Raw genomic sequence first — 24,419 nt, 5'->3', positions numbered from 1 at the left:
CCTGTACCCAGCCTTCCACAATGCTTGGTCTCAGGAAGTTCTTCTTTGTAGCTAAAACAGTCTCTCATGCTGTATGACAAAAGATGACTCAGCCTCACAAACACTCCCATCTATTAATGCCAAATATAGGGATAATCTCCCACTTTTCAAACCAAAAAGGGATCAGAACACAGGAGGATTTAGATGTGTTTGCTTATAATTTAATGTTAAGTAAGGGATTTGTAAACACAATTCTTCCCTATTTAAATTATTGTTATACAACAAACATTGTATGTAGTCCAATAAAGGAAGATAGTAAACATATATCCAAAAAAGAATATTAACCACAGTAAAAGAAACATGACTGTGTTGATTTGGTAAGTCTTGAAAAGCACATTGAATAAACAAATCCAAGGGCTTAAAATGCAACTTCAGAAATGGACTACTCCACAGACCTAAATGTAAGAGCTAAAATGATCAAACTTTTAAAAGAAAACAGGAGTAAATCTTTGTGACCTCAACTTAGGAAATGGTTTCTTAGCTATGATACCAAAAGCACAAGCAACAACAACAAAAAACTAGGTAAATGGGACTTAATTAAAATTCAAAACTCTTGTGCTTCAAAGGACACCATAAAGAAAGTGAAAAGACAACCCACAGAATGGGAGAAACTATTTGCAAATCATATATCTGATAAAGGTCAAGTATCCAGAACATACAGAACACTTACAACTCAATAATAAAAAGACAAATAACACAATTTAAAAATGGGTAAAGGATGTGAATAGACATTTCGCCAAAGACAATACATAAATGTCCGATAAGCACATGGAAAGATGCTCAACATCGTTAGACATTAGGGAAATGCAAATCATAGCCACAATAAAATACTACTTCACACCCACTAGAATGGCTATCATCAAAAAGACAATAACAAGTGTTAGTAAGGATATGGAGAAATCTGAACCCTTATACATTGCTTGTAGAATGTATCAACAAAATGGTGTAACTTCTTTGGAAAACAGTTTTGCAGTTTCTCAAAATATTAAACCTAGAGTTACCCTGTGACCCAGCAATTCCACTCCTAAGTGTATACCCAAGAAAAATTAAAGTAAAAACTTGTATATGGAGATTCATAGCAGCTTTATTCATAATAACCAAAAAAATAGAAAGAACCCAAATGTCCATCAATGGCTGAATGGATAAACAAAATGTGATATATCCACACAGTGGAATATTATTCAGCATAAAAAGGAATGAAATACTGATACATGCCACAACATGGATGAACCTTGAAAACATGCTAAGTGAAAGAAGCCAATCACAAACAAAGCACATATTTATTACTCAATTTATTGTCCAGAATAGGCAAATCTATGAAGGCAAAGTAGATTAGTGGTTGCCAGGGTCTAGGGAGAGGGAATGAAGAATGACTGCTAAGGGGCATTGGGGATTCTTTTAGGGGGGTGATGAAAATGTTATAAAATTGAATGTAAAATAATTGAATTGCGCAGTTTAAATTGGTGAATAGTATGGCATATGCATTATATTTCAATAGACTGTTTTTAAAATGGGCTACCTGTTCATAAACTCCCAGTGGCAGTATCGAACCAGATAATAAAAATGGCATTTCATTAAAATAATTCTGAGCCATTCACTGGATTTGCCAATGTCCCAGATGCTGTAAAACACGTTTCATACAAGTGAAATAGCATCTTTACCTTGGTGGCAAACTGCTGGCCTTTATCTCAAGTGCCCCAAAGCTTTACATACAAGCATAGATGAAGTCCCAAATTCCTTTATAAGCTGAACACCATTGACTCCAAAAGTATAATGACCAACCTGCTGTCACTTGGTAGTAGCCAATGTCTCATCTGTTCAGCTGCGTACCGCTTAGCCTTTCGATAGTAAATGCATTAGTGTGGCCATCGTTTGAATCCTTCTGTAATAACGTTCCTAGGGAGATAGGGTTCCAATAGCTATCTTGCTGGTTCTTTAACACTAATTTTCCCACCTGGGTTTGTTGTTGCCCTCTGGATTATTGTAGAGCCTTTGTTTGGAGTTATTGAAGGTGTGAGTGCTGGTCTGTTCTTAATTGGCATGCTGGTAGCTGTTGTTGCCTTATTAATCTGCAGACAGAAAGCCAGGTGAGTACAAAGATCCCTTTGGCAATTGGGTCCACAATTTTAAAGATGCAACTGAAAATGCTCTTTAGCCTGAAAAGTAAGGAGGGAAAAATCATTTAATTTCTCCAGGTTAAATCACCTTTGTTTGTTCAGAAAAACAAGAATCAAACCCTAAAACCATGACTCACTTTTTTCAGCCTCTCTACATAACCACTGCTGAGTCTTGCCCTCACCAAATGACTGAGGGGCCATCTGTAGCCTCATTTGGATGTGAAATAGCTCCTTTGGCACAGGAAAAAAAATCGTGTGTGTGGTTCAGTTACCTCCCGAAGACAGAGATGTCTGCAAATTGTGTGCCCGAATACTCTTCTGAAATATGCTGAAAAGTATGGTTGACATCTCCATTTTGTGGCTCATATCTGCCATGCTAACTTAAGAAGGGACCAAAAAGAACTAAACAGCATGTGACCCCAGTGCCATGCCCTCTTCTCGTAGGGAATTTCTTTTTTTTGGCACGTCCTCTCTCTTCCAGTCGTGTCTTGCCTCTAAGGTTTACTCTGTGTGTGTGTGTGTTTATAGAAAGCTTTACTGAGAGTGTGGGAAGTGATTATGACCTGTAGCCAAAAACCAGAAGACAAATCTCCAGCTATTGCAGGATGGTTTCCGAGTGGGAAAAATCTATTTCTTCTTTATGTGCTCCCTCACTTTTCCCTCCCTCAAAGGGATGTTGGCTGAGTGTAAAATATACACGTACTGAAAAATCCATATTTGCACAAACATGCACAGCCTTACCATACATGGAGACATTTGTTTAAATTATTTCATAATCAGAATATAAGTCCTCTCCCTTGGGTTGCAGCCATGGTCGAGAAAGGCCCTCTGCCCGCCTGAGTATTCGTCGGGATCGACCACTGTCTGTCCACTTGAACCTGGGCCAAAAAGGGTGAGCACGTTTTCCTTCACTTCATTTATTGAAGGATGAGTTGACTGTATTACATGACATTTGCTAATGAGATCTTTCTCCTTTTGGCTTTTCTTCACAGTAACCGGAAGACTTCTTGGTAAGAGAGAGAACTCATTAGTTACTGTATTATCTGCTTTTGAAATGTAACTGGGGCTGGGTATGGCATTTTCCCTGTTCTTCAGTAATTTTCTTTTCCTTCTATTATGTTTTTAACTATAGCCCCATAAAAGTAAATCAGTTTGAAGGACACTTCATGAAGCTGCAGGCCGACTCCAACTACCTTCTGTCCAAGGAATACGAGGTACAGCTCAGAGGCAGTGATGCTTTAGCACCCCTGGTCCTTAGCAGGATTTCCCTCCAAGCCTTCACTGTGGAATCACAGGCTGATTGGGCTCAGGAGTTAGGTTGGCACTTGAGGTCTCAGCTGAGCATTCTTTTGTGCCTGAATCCATTCCCTGCACAATATACCACCTAGTCTCAGAGGCCATTTTGATCTCTGGAATAGTACAGCAGACAAAGCACTACCCAGACCACATGGTAAGAAAGAATTGACAAACTTCAAATGCAAACCAATGCTGTCAGTTGTTTTTTTTTTAACATCTTTATTGGAGTATAATTGCTTTACAATGTTGTGTTAGTTTCTGCTGTATAACAAAGTGAATCAGCTATATGTATACATATATCCCCATATCCCCTCCCTCTTGTGCCTCCCTCCCACCCTCCCTATCCCACCCCTCTAGGTGGTCACAAAGCACCGAGCTGATCTCCCTGTGCTATGCGGCTGCTTCCCACTAGCTATCTATTTTACATTTGGTAGTGTATATGTGTCCATGCCACTCTCTCACTTCGTCCCAGCTTACCTTTCCCCCTCCCCATGTCCTCACGTCCATTCTGTACATCTGTGTCTTTATTCCTGTCCTGCCCCTAGGTTCATCAGAACCATTTTTTTTTTTAGATTCCATATATACATTTTAGCGTAGGTATTTGTTTTTCTCTTTCTGACTTACTTCACTCTGTATGACAGACTCTAGGTCCATCCACCTCACTACAAATAACTCAATTTCGTTTCTTTTTATGGCTGAGTAATATTCCATTGTATATATGAACCACTTCTTCTTTATCCATTCATCTGTTGATGGGCATTTAGGTTGCTTCCATGTCTGGCTATTGTAAATAGAGATGCAATGAACATTGTGGTACATGACTCTTTTTGAATTATGGTTTTCTCAGGGTATATGCCTAGTAGTGGGATTGCTGGGTCGTATGGTAATTCTATTTTTAGTTTTTTAACTAAAAAACAGAACAGAACCTCCATACTGTTCTCCATAGTGGCTGTATCAATTTACATTCCCACCAACAGTGCAGGAGGTTCCCTTTTCTCCACACCCTCTCCAGCATTTATCGTTTGTAGATTTTTTGATGCTGGCCATTCTGACCGCTGTGAGGTGACACCTCATTGTGGTTTTGATTCGCATTTCTCTAATGATTAGTGATGCTGAGCATCTTTCATGCGTTTGTTTTATACAGATTGCTGTCAGTTATTTAAGCTGGCTTTTTGCTGGCCTGGGAGACAATGTGGTTTGGTGAAAAGTGCCCAGGCTTTGGATTCAGTTCCCAGCTTTGCCACCTGTGTGACCTGGGGCAAGTGAATTATCCTGTCTGAGCCTCATCTGTAAAATGGAGATGAGACTACCTCCTGTGGGGCTCTCGTGGGGATCAGAGCTGATGCACAGAGGTTGGATAGGAGACATTCCACAAATGCAGCTAGTGTAACATATGGTTATAGGATTATGTATCTCAGGGAGTGTCTGATTTGCCCTTTTCTATCTCACATTCTTCACCTGCAAACTTACTTTTGACCTAACAGGACCTAAAAGACGTGGGTCGAAACCAATCATGTGACATTGCACTCTTGCCAGAGAATAGAGGGAAAAATCGATACAACAATATATTGCCCTGTAAGTTTTGTGTTGAAATTTGTAATACTGTCTTCCTCTAGCCATTTTTTCTCTTTTCCACGAGTAAAATGGGGCAAAGCAATATGGTATAGCTGGATATGGGAGATCAGAGGCTCTGAAAAGTCTTTAAAAAGAAATGACCTGTATGTTATTGCACTTCCCTCCAGGGAGATAACAACCAGCTGAGATTCTGGCTCTGAGAGGCCTCTTACGCTGTTGACATTTCACCATGTGGTCCTAATGCTTCTCCTTATAGAGGCCTAAGAGCAGTAACAGGGTTAACAATAAGGGCCAAGCTGGGTTTACTTAAAGTCTGTAGTTAGCAATTTTATATATATTTTTGTTTGTTTGTTTGTTTGTTTATATATGTACTATATTTATATGTTATCCTTACCCAATTAGGTGAAGCAATAGAAGGTAGTTTTTCTGGACTGTATTCATTCTAGCAGTGAAAGGGAGCTGGCCACTCCGTCGGGCAAATGATATGGTATTACAAAGGAAAGCACAGAGGGGGCTTCAGAGAGCATTTGGCTCGTCTGCTTGTGTGTTTCTGGGCCACCTGTGCAACCAGAGGCAAGTGAGTGATCCTGTCTAAGCCTCATCTGCAAAATGGAGATGAGAATACCTCCCCTGTGGGGCTGTCAGGGGGGTCAGAGCTCACGCACATCAAATACCAAGCATTCTGTAAACAGTAGGAGAATCACCATGACTCGCTGACAAATCTCTGTCAATAAATTTCCTTGCAGATGATGCCTCTCGAGTGAAGCTGTCCCATGTGGATGATGACCCATGCTCTGACTATATTAATGCCAGCTACATCCCTGTAAGTGAACCAACCACGGGGCCGTAGTAACTGGGATGAAGCTTTGACGGGTGGCTATGCTGGAGACAACCCTCCTCCAACACGCTCCCACCGTTCTTAGGTCTGGAAACATGTCAGTTTTAGAGAAAAAAAGATATGTCTGATTGCCGTAAAACACAGGCTGTCCTATTCAATCACTGCTAAGGCCCAGTTTTCAAAATGGCTATAGTCACATATGATTATAATGAGCCCAGGAGGCATTTTCAAAGGTCATTTTCGCTCTGCAGCCCTTAGTCAAGATTAGAGCTCCCTGAGGAAGCTAGACCTCCATGGCTAAGGCTGCCTAGCTAGGGAAGCTGATTCAAAGTTATGTGGATTTTTGAAAACCACAGACACAACTCAAAGGTTGTGTCAAACCTTTGGGCTCAGATTCTGGCTAGCATTTCTCCAGCTTCCTACAGCACCTACGGTGGAAAAAGCTTTAAGGTCAGACAGACCCTGTTTGAATCCCATCTCTGCCCCTTGCTGACTCTAGGACCTCGGGCAAGTTATGTCAATTCTTTGGGCCTCCATTTCCTTTTCCAAAAAAAGTGAGGATAATATTTACCTCAAATAATCCTCCATTCACTCCATAAACACTATATAGTAAAGTGCTAACTGTAAGTCAGACTCTGAGCTGTGTACAAGGAGAGGGTCAGATGGAATCCTAACCCTCAGGGAACTCTCAGCAGAGTTGTGGCATCAGGAAATGACAAGGTGGGCGATGCCCTTGACAGGCTAGTATGGTGCTTCTCCGACATTAACATATATCCACATGATCTGCGGGTCTTGTTAAAATGAAGCTTCTGACGGGACTTCCCTGGCGGTCCAGTGATTAAGACTCTGTGCTTCCACTGCAGGGGGCACGGGTTTGATCCCTGGTTGGGGAACTAAGATCCCACATGCTGCACGTCTCGGCCAAAAAAAAAAAAAAATGCAGCTTCTGATTCAGCAGGACTGGGGTGGGACCTGGGATTCTGTATTTCTAACAGGTTCCCAGATGATCCCTGTGCCACTGGTCTGAGGACCACTCTCTGAGTAGCGAGAGGCTATAGGTTGCTGCAGGAGCTTCTGGGAGAACATCCTCCAACAGGAAGAAAGATAAAGGAAGGCTCAGCAGAGCAGGCACCATGCTGAGACTTGGAGGATAAATAAGGATTCACCAGACGAGAGGCAGTGGGTAGAGCGGGGATGGGGGCGGCAGAGGTGACACAGCGTAGAGGCCCTGAGGAGAGGCAAAGAGAGAAAGAGCTTTTACTGGGATCTGCAAGTAATTCCACGCTGCTGGAGTGCAGGATGTGTGGGTGAAAATATCCTAGCTCATAGAGTTGTGGTTACAATTAAATAAGATCTGTGAAAATCCTGACCCACAACATGTTATAGGGTGGATGCTCAATAAACAGTGGGTTCTCTTCCCTTAAGTTTCCCTTGCATGGTATCTCTTACCAACAACCCAAAGTCAAGTACCTGAAATGACTAAGACTCTTCTGTGTTAAATAGGGAAAGAGCCTGATCAATGTTAGTTCCTCAGACAGTCCATACACACACACACACACGCGTGCGCGCGCACATACACACAAGTATATATATTTACACTCATAATTGAGGGTGAAGTGTTATCTGAATTATTGCCTGAGTCCTCCACTGCCTTTAAGAATAAACACAACCTAATAAAAAACAACTTGGCTCTTAACAGTAGTTCAGTGTTCCGGCCTTTGTCCCTGCTTCCAAGCCTTGACGCGTGTTAGTATCTTTTTTCTCAAGTCAGGGCCCTGGCAAAGACTTACATCTCACCTAATCTACAGAGCTAACCCTTTGTTTAGAGTTGTGAAGAGACCCATTGTTTCTGACTCTCCACATTGTAAATTCATTGCAGGGCAACAACTTCAGGAGAGAATACATCGCTACTCAGGGACCTCTTCCCGGCACCAAGGATGACTTCTGGAAAATGGCGTGGGAACAGAATGTTCACAACATCGTCATGGTGACCCAGTGTGTGGAGAAGGGCCGAGTGAGTAAACGGTCTTCCTGACATACCAACCTCGCTTTCCTCCACCTGGTGTAATTCTACTCCCCATCTCCATCAGAAGTTAAAGACCAGGGCTTCCCTGGTGGTGCAGTGGTTGAGAGTCCGCCTGCCGATGCAGGGGATGCGGGTTCGTGTCCCGGTCCGGGAAGATCCCACGTGCCACGGAGCGGCTGGGCCCGTGAACCGTGGCCACTGAGCCTGCGCGTCCGGAGCCTGTGCTCCACAACGGGAGAGGCCACAACAGTGAGAGGCCCGCGTACAGAAAAAAAAAAAAAAAAAGAATAAAAAGAAGTTAAAGACCGTAAAAGCCAAGTAGGGGTCATGTAAGAACACTGTTAGTGAATTAAAACCACTTGGTTATAAAAGGCTCTATCGTAAACCCAGGTGATGCCCAATTCTGATTCTGGGTCTGAAGTTTCAGTCAAAGATGTTTGCATTTGACAACTGGGATTATCAGAAGCGCCCATGACACAGAAGGATTACCTGGCCTCTCGTCTGCTCCATTCTCTGCTGTATGGAGAGAAGAGATAAACTGGCCGAGTCACTGGCGCTGTGCCTACTTTCAGGAAAGAAGGGGAAGTGACTTTTAGGCTGTGTCTGCAGAAACAAAGTAAGGTAGTTATCTGGGCAAACTAAGCAAACCTCTTGTACTGGCATTTATAATCCTCTACTTTGTATGGTTACTTTGAGGATTAGAAAGAGAGATTACATGAAGTGCCCAGTAACTGTGCGCAGTAATTATATGTCCACAGTCTTCTTTCGCCTGTCTCCACCTGTGAATGTGAGCTTGGCTAAATGTGCTGACTTTCCAAAGATCACATGGCACTGGACCCAGGTTGGGACAACGATATCAAAATATAAACAGAAAAGGGCCAGGGAGACAATGCCTTCCTCTTCGCAACTGGATCTTTCTTCAGAAAAACAAACAAAACCGAGAAATTGTAAGACGTGGCTTATGTGCTAGTGGAATTGAAATGCTGAGGAAATCAATAAAAACTCAACAAAAGCCGTAGAACACTGAACCTGAAAGGAAAATGAATCCAAAGGTTGGGGGGGGGTGTTGCTCCTTGAACGGTGTCTCTCCTTCACTTGGAGCAGCAGCCCAGCTTCAGCCCTGGCCATGAGCAAGTTAATGCGAAAAAGATGGTCAGACTGCCTCAGCAGCTCACCCTGGATTCCAACTCAGGAAGACATTTCGAGGAGGGAAAGTACAGGTTCATGGAGGAGGCGCGTTTCCGGACTCACTTTTTTTTTCCTGCCCGCCTTCCTCTAGGTAAAGTGTGACCATTACTGGCCAGCGGACCAGGATTCCCTCTACTACGGGGACCTCATCCTGCAGATGCTCTCGGAGTCTGTGCTGCCCGAGTGGACCATCCGGGAGTTTCGGATATGCAGCGTATGTTGGTTTGTTTGACTTCGTTTAATAACACAGCTTGGGCAGATGAAGAACACCCGTCAATCCTATTTTCTGTTGGTTTCTCCTCCTGTAGTTTCGCTCATAGGAATCCCTGCATGGGCACGGTTGTCAAATTTGAAGGTTTGCCTCGGGCCGTTCCTCTTATTAGTCGCTCTGCTCTTACAGGAGGAACAGCTGGACGCGCACAGACTCATCCGCCACTTTCACTATACGGTGTGGCCAGACCACGGAGTCCCGGAGACCACCCAGTCCCTGATCCAGTTTGTGAGAACTGTCAGGGACTACATCAACAGGACCCCGGGGGCCGGGCCCACCGCGGTGCACTGCAGGTACTCCGCCCCCCGGAGCCAACAAAGTGGCAGCCAGGAGTAGAAATAAGGGTGTAAGCCTGAAGAATCTAGTGGCTGGAGGATTTGTCTACCCAACCAGTCTACAGAGGCCCAGGGGATGTTCTTCCACCCTCTTCCACCCCCTCCTCTCCAGCCTCATTCCTTTGCACTGTCTCTCACCCTCACTCTCCATCTTTCTCTCCCTCTTGCTCTTTTTCCTACTATAGCAAATGCAAAGTTCTTCTGTGACTGCCAGGTCCCTCATAATTAGGCCCCATCTCACCCCCCTAACCAAATGCTCAGAGGCTCCCCTCCCACTGTAGCCAGGGAGGAGACAGCTCACACTCATCCTTGCCTCTTACCATTCTTACTCCTGGAATGGCCTTCTCTCTCTCCTCCACCTGTGTAAAACCTAACCAGCCTTCAGGATCCCTGCTCTAGACTTCCTGCCAAGTCAAGTGGTACTTGCCATATGTGGCAACCCAATTTTGCTCTTAAATTTCTGTTCTCTCTTGACTTGTCTTTGCTTCAGTCTGTACGTCCATAAAATCAAGCTAACAAGCAGTCTGTCACTGTCTTTCTCCCTGGGGAGCCTGGTGTTTAGCTAATTAATGTTTGCAGAAACACTCTGATAGCCCTAACTGAATGGCACTAATAAATAAAAAGCAGGGAACTGCTACAGTAAGAGAAATGTCAAATGTACTCATTTTCTCCAAATCTGCCCAGTACCCTAGGAGCCCAGCTTTTATATGTCATTGGAACCCTGATGCTTTTAATAGGAACGTGAGGCTCTCAAGAGCTTCCTGCTTTCTAAAGAATGGCGGGCATTTTCACCCAATACCACTGAAAAACTGTTCTTCTTTATCTTAAAATATGTGCATCAAAAATCCCCAGGTTGTGCCATCACTTTAGGGAGCAATTTGACAATCCCTGGTAAAGCTGAAGGTGTTCATATTGCTATGATCCAGCAGTTCTGCTTCTACATATCAACCCTTGAGAAATCCCCACACATGTGCACAATGATGTTCACTGCAACATCATTGTTTGTAATAGAGAAAAACTATTTGTAATAGAGAAAAACTAAAAATGATCTCACTGTCTATCAGTAGGGAATGGATTAGTGGTGGTTTCTGAACTCTACAAAAGAAATTAGACCTACATGTAACAATGTAGACAAATTTCAAAAAAATATTCAATAGAAATGTTAGCAAAAGAATACATAAAACATGTTACCATTTTAGTAAATTTTGGAAACACACTGAAAGAATATATTGTGTGTGGATTTACATGAATATAGGAAGAGTATGAAAGCATGCATGGAAATGGTACACAGCAAGTCCTTACCTCTGGCCGGGTGGGAAGATGGAGGAAGGAAGGAGGAAAGATGGAAGGCCAGAGCCTTGGGTTATATTTCTTTGAGAGAGCACATTGAGAGAAAGAAGTATTCCTATAGTCTCCTCTAACTTGGAAGGGAAAGGAAAGATTGTGCTAGAGTCTCTGGATGCAGTCCAGAAAGGCCAGTTTAATTAAAAAGGCTCAGTCTTTCTTTACGCTCTCTTCTAGTGCCGGTGTGGGTAGGACTGGAACCTTTATCGCATTGGACCGAATCCTCCAGCAATTAGATTCCAAAGATTCTGTGGACATTTATGGAGCAGTGCATGACCTAAGACTTCACAGGGTTCACATGGTCCAGACTGAGGTAAGAGTCCGGCTGAAGGACACAGACCAGCCTGTCTGTCTCCCTCCTCTAAAATGTCCAGGGTTTTAATCTGATAAGGGGAAAGAACTACGACTCTTTAGGAGAAGAAAGAGAATTGAATATTGATGTTTTCTGGGACTTTTTATTTTGAAACAAATTTCAGTGACCTTGAGGATGATGTATATTCTTATCTTTACTGAACTGGTTGCCCATCTTCTTTAGGTGGGTAGGAAGAAAAATGGATTTTTTTTTTTAATCAATGCATTAACATGGAGAAAGGTCAGCTAGTTCATCATGAAGGTCATTTTAAGATAGGCTGGTGATTGAGCACAAGAACTTCAGTTAGTAAAGAGGAAACAGATTCTAATCTCTTCTCTCCTTCAGCCCACCCCAGCTGCAACCCCACACCAAGGAGTGTACATTAATTGTGAAGGATAAATGCTTCCATTTATACAGTCCTTTGACATTTGCAGGGCATTTCTGAACATGTTATCTCATTAAGTTTTCACAAAAAAAAAAAAAAAAAAAAAACCAGATGAGAGAAGTATTATTTTCCATTTCCAGGCTAGAAAACTGAAGTTGAGAGGCTAAAGGGCTTTGCACCGTTATGAAGTGGCTGAGCTGGGACTTGAACCCTGTTCTAGAGAATCACAAGCCCTAAGCCCCACGTGCCCTGCCCCACAGCCTCAGAGTCAAATCTATGTCCTCAGAGAGACCAAGCCTGTCATTCCTCTGTATCATTGCCTTACCAGGCCCAAGTTCTCTTGCCCTTGTGTTTCCCAAGTAGCTCTGCAAAGTCCTCTATTAAAGAAAAAAAATTGCCTATGGTCAAAAAGGTGAAAAGTTCTTCATGCTACCATGTCCCCTGTTAGTCACAGGATACATGAAAGCTGTGCAGGTGGCCATGCTCCACAAAACGGAGATGTCCTGCAGCAAAGGCTCCCCTCGAGCTTGGTTGAGCCCACTATTGCTGAAACTGCTTTGACCCCCCCCCCAAGATTCCCTTCTTTTTTTTTTTAAATAAATTTATTTATTTATTTATATTTGTTTTTGGCTGCGTTGGGTCTTTGTTGCTACGCGCAGGCTTTCTCTAGTTGCGACGAGCGGGGGCTACTCTTCGTTGCGTTGCACGGGCTTCTCATGGCGGTGGCTTCTCTCTTGTTGCGGAGCATGGGGTCTAGGCGCGCGGGCTTCAGTCGTTGTGGCTCTCGGGCTCTAGAACGCAGGCTCAGTAGTTGTGGTGCACGGGCTTAGTTGCTCCGCGGCATGTGAGATCTTCCCAGCAGGGCTCGAACCCGTGTCCCCTGCATTGGCAGGCAGATTCCCAACCACTGTGCCACCAGGGAAGCCCCTGGATCCCGTTGTTGTATAGCACATATTAATATCCTGCAGATTCTCATATTCTGTTACACGTTTGGGAAAACACTGTTGTCATTGCCTCATACAGGCAGGGTCCACACCCAGGACCCTCTATCCCCAATTCCATAATAAAATTTTAAATATTTTATTATGAAATTTTAAAAAAATACATGAAACTAGGGAAAATAGTATAATGAATGTCCAAACCTCAGTCTCTACAGTTATCAGTATTCTGTGTTCTTTTTGCATTTATAGCCCACATACACTGTTCCCCCAGCCCATGACCTCACTGGAATATTTTAAAGCAAATCCTACTAATATTGTGTATTTAAAAACATATATATTTAATATAATATATTTTTATATTTTATATATTTATATATTATGCATTATTAATAATATTATATATTTTACTACATATATATTTTTACAGTTATATATATATTTTTTTTACAGTTAAGGACTCTTTAAAAATCATGACCACAGTACCATTATCACACCTAACAATTTTAATCATAATCCCTTAATAACATCTAATATCTAGTCAGTGTTAAAATATCCCTAATTATCTCAAAAATTGCTTCTTACACTTAGTTTGCGTTAGAATCCAAAGTCCATACATTGCGTTTGGTTGAAGTCTCTTTTAAATTTCTTTTCATCTATAACAGTCCTCCCTCTGATTTGTTTTCTGTGCCATTTATTTGTTAAAGAAATCAGTTCATTTTCCATAGATTTTCCCACGTTCTGAATGTGGCTGACTGCTTCCTCATAATGTATTCCATTTTTCATAACGTAAGGTAATGTATTCCTCTATTTCCCATAATTTTTGTCAGTGGGTCATTAGATCTAGAGACTTCATGAAGTCTCTAGATCAAGTCTCTAGATCATGAAGTCTGGGTTCCTTTTTACCACCACATGCTTCGTGGGTGGTGCTGAGTACTTCCTGTTGCATCATATCAGGAGGCAGTTCCTGTCTGTGTCTCTTCTCCATGCTGATGAAATGACAATGGTCATCCACTGTAACGTTTCCCATCAGCCTTTCGCTTAACGGTTTTGGCAGCCACTGATGACCACTGTCTAGCTCTGTTCTTTAATTAAGGGTTGTAGAATTATATCACACTATATCATAATTGTTTTCCTTCAGCTTTTTCCACAAGACTACAAGTTCCTAGAGGGTAGGAACTTGTTTTCCTTTGCCCTAACCTCAATATTTTTTTAATCTATTAAATGAATGAACAAATATCCTACAATTATGCTGCTAAAAAGTCAGCATCAATGTTCCATTACTAATTTGTTTTCATTTTCACAAACTCAAACCATACTTAATTTGTAATTTGGAGAAGAGGAGATTATCACATTATAAATAATCGCAAGGGGTGTGTGTGTGGCGGGGGGTGGGATTCAGGCTCCCTGGTTATTGTCAGAGCTTCTTGGGCCATGTATCACTTCTGTACACCTGCTCAGAACTCTGGAGATGCATTTTGGCAAAGAGCAGGCACCCCCTACTGTAAATATCACTGGCTAACTTCCAGGGCAGGGGCAACACGATATGCCAAAGCTCTCCCTCCTCCTTGGACATAACTCCTCTTTCCCCTGTTCTCTTCCCCTTCTCCTCCTAACCTCTGTGGAGTCTATGGTTCTTGTTCTTCAGCCTGCCTTTTCAGTGTTCGAGTTCCCAAGGGTCTGTCCTCAAGGCACAGCTCTTCTTTCTCTCCATCTTCATTCTTTGTGATGTCCTCCACTCCCGTGGCTTTGGGAACCACGTAGGTGCTCACATCTCCCAAATCTCATTCTCCTTCCCCAGCATTCACCTGAGTACCTGCCTCCTGGGCAGTTCCACCTGGAAGCTTTACAGTCATCTCATCTCCAACTCAAAACCCTCAAAACCGAACTCATTATCTTTCTTTAAAAACGTAAACAACAGGGACTTCCCTGGCGGTCCAGTGGTTAGGACTCCGTGCTTCCATTGCAGGGGGCCCAGGTTTGATCCCTGGTTGGGGATCTGACTTCTGTTCCCGCAGTTCCCATAGTTACATCCGAGCAGTGACTAAGCCCTGTACATTCTACCAAGCATCTTTCTCCTTGTTCTAGTCTCTCACCCCTGCCTTTGCCCAGCTCTTCACTAACTCCCAGCGGGCCTTCGCAGTAGCCTCCTTGTGGCTCTCCTGCCTCTAGCTTCTGCCCTAACAGCTCCATCACCACTGCCACCACCAAAGTGCTCTCTCGCTGTGTCAACTCCCTGCATAAAAATCGTGGAAAGCTCTTCATTGCTTTAAAATGAAGCCCAAGCTCTTCGTAGCCTGGTTCCAACTTATTTCCCCAGTTTCACGTCATAACGCCACCCATCCCCACTGTTTTAGGGTCTGTCAAAATTAAGGAAGGCTTCCCTCTCTGGGCCAGAATCAACAATTCTTTTGATCATGCTGAATAAAGATTGCAATAAGATAGAAATTTTCTCTTTCCTTTTCCTTTATCAAACAAAATCCCAAACAATATCCAGATATTATCTGTCTTGCTTGAAGGCTCTGCTGAAGGTGGGCTCCTTCTACAGTCTTAGATGCTCAGAACCGGCACCGCTCACTTGGTTCTGAGAGTGAGTGCAAAGGGGTGCGATCCACAGCTGAGCCCTTGTGGGTGATGGTTCCAGCAAAGGAAAAAGGACATTCTGACATCCCCTGTATTACTTTTCTGGGTCCGCAGAGAGAGTCAACCTCAACTTTATTCTACCTTATTTGAGAGACAAAGGGGTGCAGGGCTTCACAAGTTTTGATAAATATATTAAAGAGCAAAGGTTTCTAAACAAGGAGGCATTAGACAGGGAGTTTGCGAGTGTGTCCCTCCTTCTTTTAGCTGCTGAGTGTGTCCCTCCTTCTTCTAGCCTGGCTTGGGGCATGTTTGCAGCCTGACTCTGAGAGAGACACTCAGACGGAGCAATAACTTGTTAAAGAACAATAGGTGATAGTAACTGTCCATCTATCTCATCTGCTTCCCACGAGGAGGAAACAGTGGGATGTTATGGGACTCAGTGCTCATTTGGGGGATTGTCCTGGAGTTTCCCATGACCTATGCACCCTACATTTTAGCTACACTAGACTCCTCACAGCTTTCAGAATATATTTGAACTTTTGTGTTATTTACATCATTTGGAATATCCTATTTCTTTGCTCAAATTCTTAACAAATGTCGCTTTTTCTCTCTAGCTCCATATTTTCCTCCCTCCAAAGTGAACCTGATGGCTTCTTCTCATGTGTGAAGCTTTATAAACAGTTCTGTCTTACGTTTATCACTCTATAGTTATTTGTCCACATACCTGCCCCTCTGCTAAACTGTGCATTCAGAGACCATGAAAGGCTATAAGTACAATCCTATAAATATTATCTCATACTACAGCTATTGGTGAAGTTGAATGGAACTAAGGCTTCACCAGCTGGCTGGACATAGGAAAAATGATCTTTTATGATGTGAAGTTCATACATTAGACTTTATCTACTTTTCATTAAGAATAAAGTGGGACAATGAGGTATCACCTCACACCAGTCAGTATGGCCATTATCAAAAAGTCTACAAACAATAAATGCCGGAGAGGGTGTGGAGAAAAGGGAACCCTCTTGCACTGTTGGTGGGAATGTAAATTGATACAGCCACTATGGAGAACAGTATGGAGATTCCTTAAAAAACTAAAAATAGAACTGCCATATGACCCAGCAATCCTACTACTGGGCATATACCTTGAGAAAACCATAATTCAAAAAGAGACATGTACCACAATGTTCATTGCAGCACTATTTACAGTAGCCAGGACATGGAAGCAACCTAAATGCCCATTGACAGATGAATGGATAAGGAAGATGTGGCACATATATACAATGGAATATTACTCAGCCATAAAAAGAAACGAAATTGAGTTATTTGTAGTGAGGTGGATGGACCTAGAGTCTGTCATACAGAGTGAAGTAAGTCAGAAAGAGAAAAACAAATACTATATGCTAACACATATATATGGAATCTAAAAAAAAAAATGGTTCTGATGGACCTAGGGGCAGGACAGGAATAAAGACACAGTCGTACAGAATGGACTTGAGGACACGGGGAGGGGGAAAGGTAAGCTGGGACGAAGTGGGAGAGTGGCATGGACATATACACACTACCAAATGTAAAATAGATAGCTAGTGGGAAGCAGCCGCATAGCACAGGGAGATCAGCTCGGTGCTTTGTGACCACCTAGAGGGGTGGGATAGGGAGGGTGGGAGGGAGGCACAAGAGGGAAGGGATATGGGGATATAGGTATACATATAGCTGATTCACTTTGTTGTACAGCAGAAACTAACACACCATTGTAAAGCAATTATACTCCAATAAAGATGTTTAAAAAAGAGAGAGAGAGAGAGAAGCACAACAAAAAAATAATAATAATAAAGGAAAGTTTTAATAAAGCACAAGCCAGGGAGAAATTCAGGGTAGATTTTGATTCTAAAGTTTAATGCTTTCTTGTACTCCGATTTGACTGTATGTTTTCCAAAAGAAACCATCAATGTATTGCCCTTACCAGTAGGATAGACCCAGTATTTGACTGAAGAACATGAACTACCATTATTACTAGGTCAAGTATTGTAACTGCCTTTAAGATTTAAAGATCCAAGAACAAAGAAGAGAGATGAAATGTGAATAAGGAATAAAGGAATTCACAAGAAAAGAAGAAAGTGGGAAGCACATTAACAATCTGAAGGTTTTAGTAGTAATCATTTTCAAAGGGGTATTCTGTAGGGAAAAGAAGAATTTATATTTAAGACAAGGCAAATTAATGAATTTTAACTGGTTTCAAAGCCCAGGGTGGATCACCGTTGAAGAATTTATTAATAAGACGTAGCATAGAGGTACGAGAGCTCATTCACAGCCAAACTCTAAGTTCTCAAACTCATTTAGTATCCCAGTAGAATTGAAAATATGAATTATACTTTGGATGGGAGAAAACAGGGAAGTGTCAGTCTATAATTTGGTAGATTGTTTTCAAGATGACAAAAATGATTGCCTATACTAAAAACCATTTTCAGGAGAGTACTCTTCTTGAATTTTCAAGATCAAGGTGTCATAAAACACTCATAACAAGTGAGCGCGGTTTCTGAGCAGAAATGCAGAGAATAGTTATTAATATTAACACAGGCCTCACTTATGATTGATTGATTTCTTTGAAATATCCTAATCTAATGATTATACCAGACCTATATGATGAGGTCCAATGAGTAGATGACCATGCAGCCAGGGGCAATGCCTAGTGTCAACCCATAAAAATAAATACTTGTTCACTTTTAAAGATCATTGATGAGGTAAGATTCTATAGTCTCCCTTTGTGTCTCAAACCTTGATAATACTCCAAAGCTGACCACATGGATCACCTTAAATATAGGGTCTAGTAATGTTTTTCAATATCCATCTAATTGACAGCAATACGAAGTCTAATACAAACCATTAATAGTCAAAAGATGTTAGCTGTAGAAGAGACCTTGCTCTCCTTGTTTTATAGATGGGGAAACTGAGATCCCCATCTAGGCCAGCTGGTGGCAGACTGCAAGCCCAGGGTCCCTCATCTGACACAGACCCAGAGAGGCACAGAAACTCAATCATTCATTCCCTTATTAGACAGCTCGGTTGGTAGTAAGGAAGGGGGCCCAATGCACAAGTTTAGCCGCCTATGGCTGAGCTTCTGTTGTCAGTGGAGGTCTTTGTGGTGTCCTTTTGGTCACCAAAACACTGACTCTTCTATACTTGTTTCTATTTCAAAGTAGTTAGTTTCTAAACCACAGACAAGACGCACGATGCTCCTGCACCCAAGTGGTGACTTAGGTCAGCAACGACCAGACCCATATCACTATGCCCTGGTAAATGGGCCACACAGACATTCAGAGGAGACAGAAATTGCTTTTCCAATCTAGGAGAGTCTGATAAGGCTTCAAAGCAACACAAAATTTGTCACTTTCTCACACAAACACATAATTATATTTAGATTCTGCTTACAATACTTGCTTCAAAAATTCCGGATAGACTTGTTTTCATACAGGTCGAAATGAGAGTGTGCTGAATTAGTGTCCATGACTCTTTTTATGAAAATAACTCTGATATGTGACCAGATTTCATAGCTTGAAATTTAGTTTTGTCTTGTTCTTTATAACTCATTTTAAACATTACATCTGGTTAACTTTTCGCTCAAATTCTGACCCAAGGAGAGGTGTCGAAGCAGCTTAGAAATTTGAACTAAAAGAATTCTCATCTCTTGAAGCAGAGCCATCATCGGCAGACCATGCATAAAAATATCATTCTATTTGTAAAGAATTTAAGCATTTCCTAAAATAAAGAAAAGCTGCACAAAGGAGAGCACAACCTTCTCCAAAGGGACAGCAAAAAAAAAAAAAAAAAAAGTAGCTTCCAGAGAGCTGACAGGTGGGTCTGTCCTCACTGTGTAAGCCTCTGTGGTTTTCTGCAGTCAGCCAACATATCTGAGATTCTTCCATGAGTCAGACTCAGATGCTGAGAGAACCAAGATGTACACACCTATTGTATACACCTCCTTTTTCTCACCATACTCCCCCTCAAAAGGGAATGAAATAGCACAGTATGCAGTGAAATGATTTTCTCATTCAACAATGCAATGACATTAGGTTTCATCTAAGAAAACTGGTGTAGTGAAAAAGACATGAAGTTTGGGCTCACACACCCAGGATTAAATCCTAGGGTCCCATTTCTCAGCTATGTGACCTTGAAGCAGTTACTTAACTTCTCTGAGTCTCCACTCACATGGATGATTATATCTGCTATATGAGGCTGTCAAAATAATCAAAGGAGATGATTTATGTAAAATGCATTGCACAGTTTTTGGCATTCATTTGTATATTTAATAACTATTTGTGGAGGACCTACTATGGCCAGACATAGTTGTAGGCCCTCACAGAACATACTCTAAATACGCACGTACAGAAAAAAAGATGAATAAACACCACCTCTCTGCCCATTATCATTATTCTATCCTCTGTGGTAATAGAAAGCAGTCACTCTTCTACATACTAGAGACCATTAGTGAAGGGATGATCAAGAAATTTGCTAACCATATAGAATCCCATTACTGTTGAGGTTTGGTGAGACTCCCTTGTCTTACTTTTTTTTTTTTAATTTATTTTATTTTATTTATTTTTGGTTACATTGGGTCTTCGTTGCTGCACACGGGCTTTCTCTAGTTGTGGTGAGCAGGGGCTACTCTTCGTTGCGGTGCGCGGGCTTCCCATTGCGGTGGCTTCTCTTGTTGCAGAGCACGGGCTCTAGGCACGCAGGCTCAGTAGTTGTGGCGCACGGGCTTAGTTGCTCCGCGGCATGTGGGATTTTCCCGGACCAGGGCTCGAACCCATGTACCCTGCATTGGCAAGCGGATTCTTAACCACTGCGCCACCAGGGAAGCCCCCCCTTGTCTTTCTTATGCTTGAAAATTTGCCTTCCTCTGACATGTCTTCTGCTTTTTCATAGTGTCAGTATGTATACCTACATCAGTGTGTAAGAGATGTTCTCAGAGCAAGGAAGCTACGGAGTGAACAAGAAAACCCCTTGTTTCCAATCTACGAAAATGTGAATCCAGAGTATCACAGAGGTAGGAGCTTACTTCACTAATTTATAAGTTTATTTATCAAAATACAGTGGATCTGGAAACCATTAAAAACCTCAAGCTTTTCCAACGTGCACCGTGCATCTCTTCTTCTACCCAAAGGCTTGAGGGAAATGCCCTCACAAAGTGGCAACAGGGAAGAGAGGCAGAGTGGGGAGGAGAGCCCCCATAGTGGAGCACAGATTTCACATGGTATCTCTTCCTAGGCCTGGGGTGCCCTCTACTCAGGACTCGGCTTAACATTTCTAAGGGATAAGGCTCAGTGCTAAGGAGGATGCTTTGAAATAGCAACTGGGAGTTCAAATTGTACAATCCCTTTGGAGAAGAACTTGGCCACGTGTATCAAGGTCCTTAATAGGTTCTTTTCACCCAGTATTTCTACTGCCACCCTAAGTACTGCAAAAGCTTTATGCATGAAGCTTTTCATAGTTAAAGGTCTGAGTGAAAAAATCTAAATGTTTAACAGTGGAGGACTAAGTACACCACAGTGCGTCCACTGAGTAGAACACGATGCAGTCATTAAGAATGATATTTTTAAAGATATTACAATAGTATAGATATTCTCATAAATAAGTTAAGTAAGAAACGAAGAACGTAAAACAAACAAAAATAACACATAAGGGGAAAAGAAAAGACTGGAAAGAAATATACCACAATACTAAATAAATTTCTCTGAGCAGTAAAATAATATATGATTTTTCTTCCATTTTATGTTTTTTCTAAATTTCCTAGAACAAGCACGTTACATTTTTTAAATGACAAATTCAGTAAAAAGTATGTATAAACTTTGTAAGGCACTGCTTTGATCAGACAATAGTTAATTGACACATGAAGGGTCTGCCTTTTCCTACTCAGGACCATCATTAAGATCTAATTTAGCACATTGGCTAATTGCAAATTTGAAGTTACATTGTATTATTTATTACCAGCTAACAAATTACGCCAAAACTTAGCAGCTTACCTCTATGTTTATTATCTCATAGTTTCTGTAGATCAGGAATTTGGGAGGGGCTTAGCTGAGTGGATCTGGCCCAGGGTCTCTCATGAGGTTGCAGTCAAGACATTGGCCAGGGCTACAGTCATCTGAAGGCTTGACTGGGGCTGGAGTGCTCACTTCAAGATGTTCACTCATGTAGCTGTTGTCATAAGTTTCAGTTTCTTGCCACATGGACCAATATCCACCTATAGATTTATTTTTTGTGGGGGGGAGACAAACATTATTTTAGAGCTCTTTTATCACCATTTCTAAATGCTCTTCAGTTTTATTTAGTTCTCTGCACCCTCTATACCCACCCATCTAGCCAGTATGTAAAATAGTTAATAACCTGTAAAGCACCCATACATAAGAGGGCTGCTACTTGAAGGGAGTTCTTTGTAAATCAGATAATCCTTTTGTTTTGTAAATAATTACCCCCTAATTTATCTGTGTAGTAAACTGAGGTTTTTGCCTGGCAGATTCTTTAAGAAGCTCCAGGATGGAGGGGGCTCTGGAGGATCTTGGAGGTTCCTTTGTATTGTTTTGACTTGTTTAAGAGTCTTTTTTTAGTGTGATCCTGGGTGCTCCTGAAAGAAGCTAACTATGGTACGGTTAGCTTCAGGCATCTGAAAATTAGGATTCAGGAACAGCTCTGGAACTAACTAGCATTCACAAGCCGTGTAACCCTGAGTGAGTTTCTGTGCCTCTCTGGGTCTGTGGGCTCACCTGTAAAGCCAGAGGGGATAGACTGGAATCAGTAGTCCTTTCCAGTTCTAGTAATCTATGGTTCTGAATGCAATGACCTGGGATGGTCTCATCCTAAACCATATTGAGTTTCCGTCGTTTCTGTGAGTCTTTGCCATTTGTCATTTTCATACACAGAAGAAACAACTGTGACACACCCTGCTACAGCCTCTAATTCTGGTGTCCTTCCTTTCAGATGCGGGTTATTCAAGGCATTGAGAATGCACCCGGAGATCTCCTGGATCAAAACTATTCACTGTGTGATTTCTTTTTAAAAACTTGCTTCATGCCCTACAGAGGTGCCAGCTATTTCTGTTGATACTATGTATAATTTATTAATCTGGAGAATTTTAAAGAATTTATAATTTAAAGGTAACAGATATTATTGTACATAGTTGTATTTTGTAGTTTCTTCTGTAAATATGTATTTTTTCATAATGTTTAATATTAAGCTTTATATAATACTATTTTTCCACACTAAAGTGTTCATGGCTTGTTCTACATAAACTAATTCAACGTGTATCACAGGATGACTGGTAAAAAGTGTACGCAGGTGCTTGCTGTGGTGGGGCCGTGGTTTTTACCCGTTTTAATCCTTACTGGACAGGATGAAGGGCAGGGCTGGACAGAGCAGGGAGTACAGCGGGCTTGGCTGCACTGCCGTCCCATGAATCTTAGGATCCAAAGATGATCCAAATGCGATTTGGACAAATATAACAATCAAAAGAAAGGACCGGGGAGATGCGATCAAGCAGCACCAAAGGTTACATCGGTGGTTGTCCCTCAGGTGGTTAGTCTCTCCCCTTTCTCCTGCCTGAGGTTCAAGCCAACGTGGTCAGCTCAGGGGCCACGTAACTTGCTGAGCAAGTCCAGGCTGCAGGGCTGAGGGTTCTGAGAGAGAACGACCCAAACAGAAGTGATGAATTCCCCCTATGAAGAAGCATGCCATCTGCCCTCCTGACTGGAAACCTAGTCACCATGCAGAGTGCCATCCATAGTGATGGGAAACTGTTTCACTGCATCCACAGTGTGCTGTGCGAACCCGCCTCCCACACTGGGATGTGTGTGTTGCCCAAGGGACACGTGCTCATCTTTGTCTCATTTCTTGGGGGCTGCATTCCTGGAAAAGTCAAAATTGCACCCGTCATACTTGGTTTTCCCATTAAAAGAATATTGCGGTGGCATATTATACTCCTGATCAAAGGGCCTAACATCAATGTCTATAGAAATGTCCTCAAACATCATATATCGTTAATTTAAAAAACACAAAAATTCAGTGGTGCTTAGTATAAAATTTTCCAAAAGCCTTTTTTAGTAAATCATTGAGGTCACAATATAGGGTAGACACCTTCAGTTGCATTTAATATAAAAAGCACTACGTACTCTACCAAGTTGATCTTCAGTGTGTGTGCCTATTTTGACTATAACAAATTTCAGTGAGTCAGAAAGTGGGCATTGCCCTCCCCAAGGTCCAGTTCCGAGGGTCTTCCTGGAGAGAATTTGACAGGCATCTGCACGGTTATCCTCATGGCTATCTGAGAGATGAGTCAGGAATGTTTGCCTTTTTCTCACTACAAATTTCTCTGAAATAAACTTAAGAATTAGAAATCAAGGTTGTTGATCTCACAGCTTCATTTGCAGAAAGAGTCCATTTCTTTTCAAAATGTATATTTTTGCTATATACTATAGAGTCCCATAAGTAATATAATGGGTGTCCTTGGCATAGTAATGGAAAATCATTAAATATTCCTAAAAGAGTTATTTATAGTTAAGTAAAGCTCCACCCAAACTGGAAAAATTTCCAGGGCTCTTTGAAGTTTATGGAAACAGGAAAAAACTTTATAAGAATGAATGCGAAGAGGATTCCAAGTTTTCACAGTATCATTGTGCTCAATGCCCTTGTGAAATGACAGTGTTAGTCTCTGACCCTGTTTCGGGAAACCAGGTGGCTCTTCTAGAAATGAAAAGGAACAACATACATGTGAGTGTGGCAGCGGTACCACCAGGGAGAAAATAAAGGTCGGAGATTTATGAGATGTGGTGTCTGTTAGGAATAACTTTCCCTGTATTAATAAGAAAAAGCAAGAAATTTAGAAAAACAGAATTTTAAGCTAACGTCGCTGGGCACAAAGCACATTCAGACATGGAAAGAAATTCATTTTTGGCTTTTCATTTATTCAGAAAAGTTTTAGTGCCTGCAACTTGCTAGGCACTGTCCTAGAAACTACACATTTCTACTTAATACAGAGAAAGCATCACAGTAATAATGCTGGGGTTATTGTTACTATTTTCAGTTAAGCCTGAAAGAGGGCCTCAGTGAGGCAGTGAGGTTACCGAGCACCAGGGCAGCGGC

The 24,419-nt window shown here is 41.9% G+C and overlaps 1 protein-coding gene across 5 annotated transcripts in view; it reads left to right on the top strand.

Annotated features, from left to right (window-relative positions):
• PTPRB (protein tyrosine phosphatase receptor type B) overlaps positions 1-23,678 on the top strand; it is a 113,661-nt gene extending 89,983 nt beyond the window's left edge. For 4 of the 5 annotated variants that reach the window (XM_067697337.1, XM_067697336.1, XM_067697338.1 and 1 more), the window contains 12 exons: positions 2,027-2,126; positions 2,965-3,048; positions 3,149-3,166; positions 3,289-3,370; positions 4,937-5,027; positions 5,774-5,850; positions 7,745-7,879; positions 9,171-9,293; positions 9,480-9,643; positions 11,207-11,342; positions 20,211-20,331; positions 22,263-23,678. In XM_067697337.1, the coding sequence (XP_067553438.1) occupies positions 2,027-2,126; positions 2,965-3,048; positions 3,149-3,166; positions 3,289-3,370; positions 4,937-5,027; positions 5,774-5,850; positions 7,745-7,879; positions 9,171-9,293; positions 9,480-9,643; positions 11,207-11,342; positions 20,211-20,331; positions 22,263-22,285 (1,154 nt within the window). In that variant the 3' untranslated portion in view covers positions 22,286-23,678. Of the gene's footprint in view, positions 1-2,026; positions 2,127-2,964; positions 3,049-3,148; positions 3,167-3,288; positions 3,371-4,936; positions 5,028-5,773; positions 5,851-7,744; positions 7,880-9,170; positions 9,294-9,479; positions 9,644-11,206; positions 11,343-20,210; positions 20,332-22,262 lie in introns of those variants that run through there. The other variant, XR_010932486.1, reaches the window with a different exon arrangement.
• Positions 23,679-24,419: the final 741 nt, after the last annotated feature.

Source organism: Pseudorca crassidens, chromosome 11 (assembly GCF_039906515.1).
Source record: "Pseudorca crassidens isolate mPseCra1 chromosome 11, mPseCra1.hap1, whole genome shotgun sequence".
NCBI classification, from domain to species: domain Eukaryota; kingdom Metazoa; phylum Chordata; class Mammalia; order Artiodactyla; family Delphinidae; genus Pseudorca; species Pseudorca crassidens.
Note: the sequence above shows the minus strand (reverse complement) of the source record. Positions and strands in the feature narration are given on the sequence as shown.